Source organism: Eumetopias jubatus, unplaced genomic scaffold (genome assembly GCF_037043125.1).
Source record: "Eumetopias jubatus isolate StellerSeaLion01/CBP00866 unplaced genomic scaffold, mEumJub1_p1.0 scaffold_13, whole genome shotgun sequence".
Classification (NCBI taxonomy): Eukaryota; Metazoa; Chordata; class Mammalia; order Carnivora; family Otariidae; genus Eumetopias; species Eumetopias jubatus.
Window position 1 is genome coordinate 12,599,443 of NW_028274819.1, and position 3,112 is coordinate 12,602,554.

The 3,112-nt window shown below is 39.2% G+C and overlaps 1 protein-coding gene across 1 annotated transcript; it reads left to right on the plus strand.

The window, feature by feature from the left end:
- The first annotated feature begins 1,360 nt into the window (after positions 1–1,360).
- On the plus strand, positions 1,361–2,305 carry LOC114215340 (olfactory receptor 5B2-like). Its single transcript, XM_028111296.1, has one exon. The coding sequence runs from the start codon at positions 1,364–1,366 to the stop codon at positions 2,303–2,305; it is 942 nt and encodes a 313-aa protein (XP_027967097.1). The 5' UTR covers positions 1,361–1,363.
- The last annotated feature ends 807 nt before the right edge of the window (positions 2,306–3,112 follow it).

Consider the following 3,112-nt stretch of genomic DNA (forward strand, 5'->3'; position numbering starts at 1 on the left):
GTGATTCAACTGTGGGATAACCGTAATAAGAAAAAGAAGGAGTTTAAGGAGTTTGAGAACTCCTTCTTAAAGGGGACAATTTCAATCCAAGCTCAAACATGGATGTTAAGAATGAAATTAAGCAAAGGAATGGCTCACATGCAGTAGCTGGAACAGCCATTCGTGCAGGCAGAGGACAGACAGACTGAGAAACAGCGAGGACCCAGAAGATCCCAGTGGACCAAGTGTGTGATATAAGGCATACCGAAGAGGGAGGCCAGCCGGCTAAACATTCCTCCCCACTGAGCCTCGAATATCACCCCTGAACTTTCTGAAACCAATAGAGAGGTTATCATTCCATCCTAATACTAATATTATACCTTATACTGATCAGGCTGGGCTAAATACTCAGCACTTTGCTCACTGGTTTTTATATATCAACTCACTTAATTCTTACAATAATACCTTGAGCGAAGTCTCATTACTATTTCATTTTGTAGATGAAGCGGAACAGGTTCAGGGAGTTAAATTAGGACCAGTGACTCTTCGGGAGTGAACGGTAGGGCTGACATGCACCTGGTCCCAGAGCCCAAGCTTTACACTGGATGCATGCCCTCCGCTCAGACTGCCTCTGCTCGTTGCCTGAGCCCCTGCTGCTGCCATTATCCTAGCACATGGCTATGCACAGCTCTCTCGTTACTTCACTGTGAAACCCTAAACACTGAGTTTAGGACATTGGAGACACAGAGTGATTGTTAACTGAGTTAAATTCAATTTGATTTAAATTCCGTTGAGATCGATGGACTTGGGAATCACTCTGCCTAGGCACAAAGTTTCAGTTTGGCAGTAATAATTTTGTAAACTTAAATACCATACTCAAGCTCTGTGCTTCGTAAGTTAATGGGGATAACAAGTAATCAATCTCATAGGGTTGTTGAGAGTAATAAATGAATATTCATCTAAAGTGTCTAGAGCAGTTCCTGCCACATAACAACCATAGATATAAGCATTTACTATGCTCAAAAAAAGTGAATTGACAGGTTCATTTAAGATGATTCATCATAATCAACACATTACATTTTCTACACCTCTGTTTACAAATTTACAAAATAGAAAATTTGGAAAATAATCCATGAAGATCTTTCCGTTTCAACAGTGTCAAACTCTATAGATAATTTGTGCCCTAACTTTTATTGTTTAGTCCATACTTTCTATCTGGAGAATCTTACAAGTGCAAATTATTGTTATAATGAAATATTGCATGTATACACACAGACACACACACAATATTGAATGAATTTCACTTCAATCTCTTATTCATTTATGACTCCGTTCCTTTATTTCTCATTGCTACAGGATTTTCTGTGATTTGCAAATAATACCCATGGAGAACAACACAGAAGTGACTGAATTCATCCTGCTGGGACTAACCAATGCCCCAGAGCTGCAGATCCCCCTCTTTATCATGTTCACCCTCATTTATCTCATCAGTGTGGTTGGGAACTTGGGGATGATGCTGCTGATTCTCTTGGACTCTCGCCTCCACACTCCCATGTACTTTTTCCTCAGTAACCTGTCTCTGGTGGACGTTGGTTACTCTACAGCTGTCACTCCCAAGGTCATGGCTGGATTACTTATAGGAGACAAGGTCATCTCCTACAATGCATGTGCTGCTCAGATGTTCTTTTTTGCAGTCTTCGCCACTGTAGAAAGTTACCTCCTGGCTTCAATGGCCTATGACCGCTATGCAGCAGTGTGCAAACCCCTCCATTACACCATCACCATGACCATAGGTGTGTGTGCTCGTCTGGCCATAGGCTGCTATGTCTTTGGATTTCTAAATGCCTCTATCCACACTGGGAACATTTTCAGGCTCTCCTTCTGTAAGTCCAGTGTGATCCATCACTTTTTCTGTGATGTTCCTGCAGTCATGGCTCTCTCTTGCTCTGATAAACATGTCAGTGAGCTGGTTCTTATTTTTGTAGCAAGCTTCCACATCTTTTTTGCTCTCCTCATTATCTTGATTTCCTACCTGTTCATTTTTATCACAATCCTGAAGATGCCCTCATCTACTGGATATCAGAAGGCTGTATCTACCTGTGCCTCCCACCTCACTGCAGTGTCCATCTTCTATGGGACAGCCATGTTCATGTACTCCCAGCCCAGCTCCAGCCACTCCATGGACACAGACAAAATCGTATCTGTGTTCTATACTATGGTCATCCCCATGCTAAATCCTGTGGTGTATAGCCTGAGGAACAAAGAAGTCAAGAATGCCTTCAAGGTTGTTGAGAAGGCAAAACTGTCTCTAAGCTTCACCTCTTAGGGTTGTAGGATCCACAGTGACCTAGTTTCATTCCTGTCAGATCTTCTCCATGCATTAACTCAGGGTTTACAGTGCACATAGCATTAAATTACTGACATGATACTTTCCTCTTCAAAACTCTGTCACTAAAAAAGAAAATAGCATGTCCAGTTTTGTAACATCTGGATAAGAATAGCCATGAGGACCTTAAATATTTAATGATCATGCTTATCATAAACATTACTAATTATATTTGATTTAGTCATACGTTCACATTTTCTCCACCATATTCTAATGTAAATATATTGGTAAAACAGGACTCAAACCCATGAAGAAAAGTTCATGTAGGATCCATGTGTGCACATACACCCAAGAGTGGGAAATTTGTTAAAGGAGGGAGCTGGAGTATGTCTAGCTTTTAACAAAAATTTAAAATAATTAACTGTGAATCAGAGTATAAATTAACATCTAAGATTTTTTATTTCTCTAGTGAAAAAACTATCCCAAGAATCCAAATGAAGAACAACATGACATGGATTTTTTTTTAAAGGTAGATTTTATTTGTTAACCTATTTTTTTCAGAACTATATAATATCCTAAAGGAATTAAAATTTATGTCTTCTGATAGTCGTTTGGTAGAAAAAGTATGGTCATGTGATAATTTTCAAAAGCAAGAAGACCAGGGAACAAGAAAAGAGGATTGATTGGAAATAAAGAAATTTGTCAATTTTTCTTTGTGGGACTGCCAAGTCTTCAACTGTAAGATAAATGCACAAAATAATGATGATATTACCTATTTTTCTTTCTGGAAATACTATGAGATGACTA

What these genes read in the sequence shown, in the direction of transcription:
- LOC114215340 (XM_028111296.1), top strand. Translation starts at nt 1,364, where the DNA reads ATGGAGAACAACACAGAAGTGACTGAATTCATCCTGCTGGGACTAACC.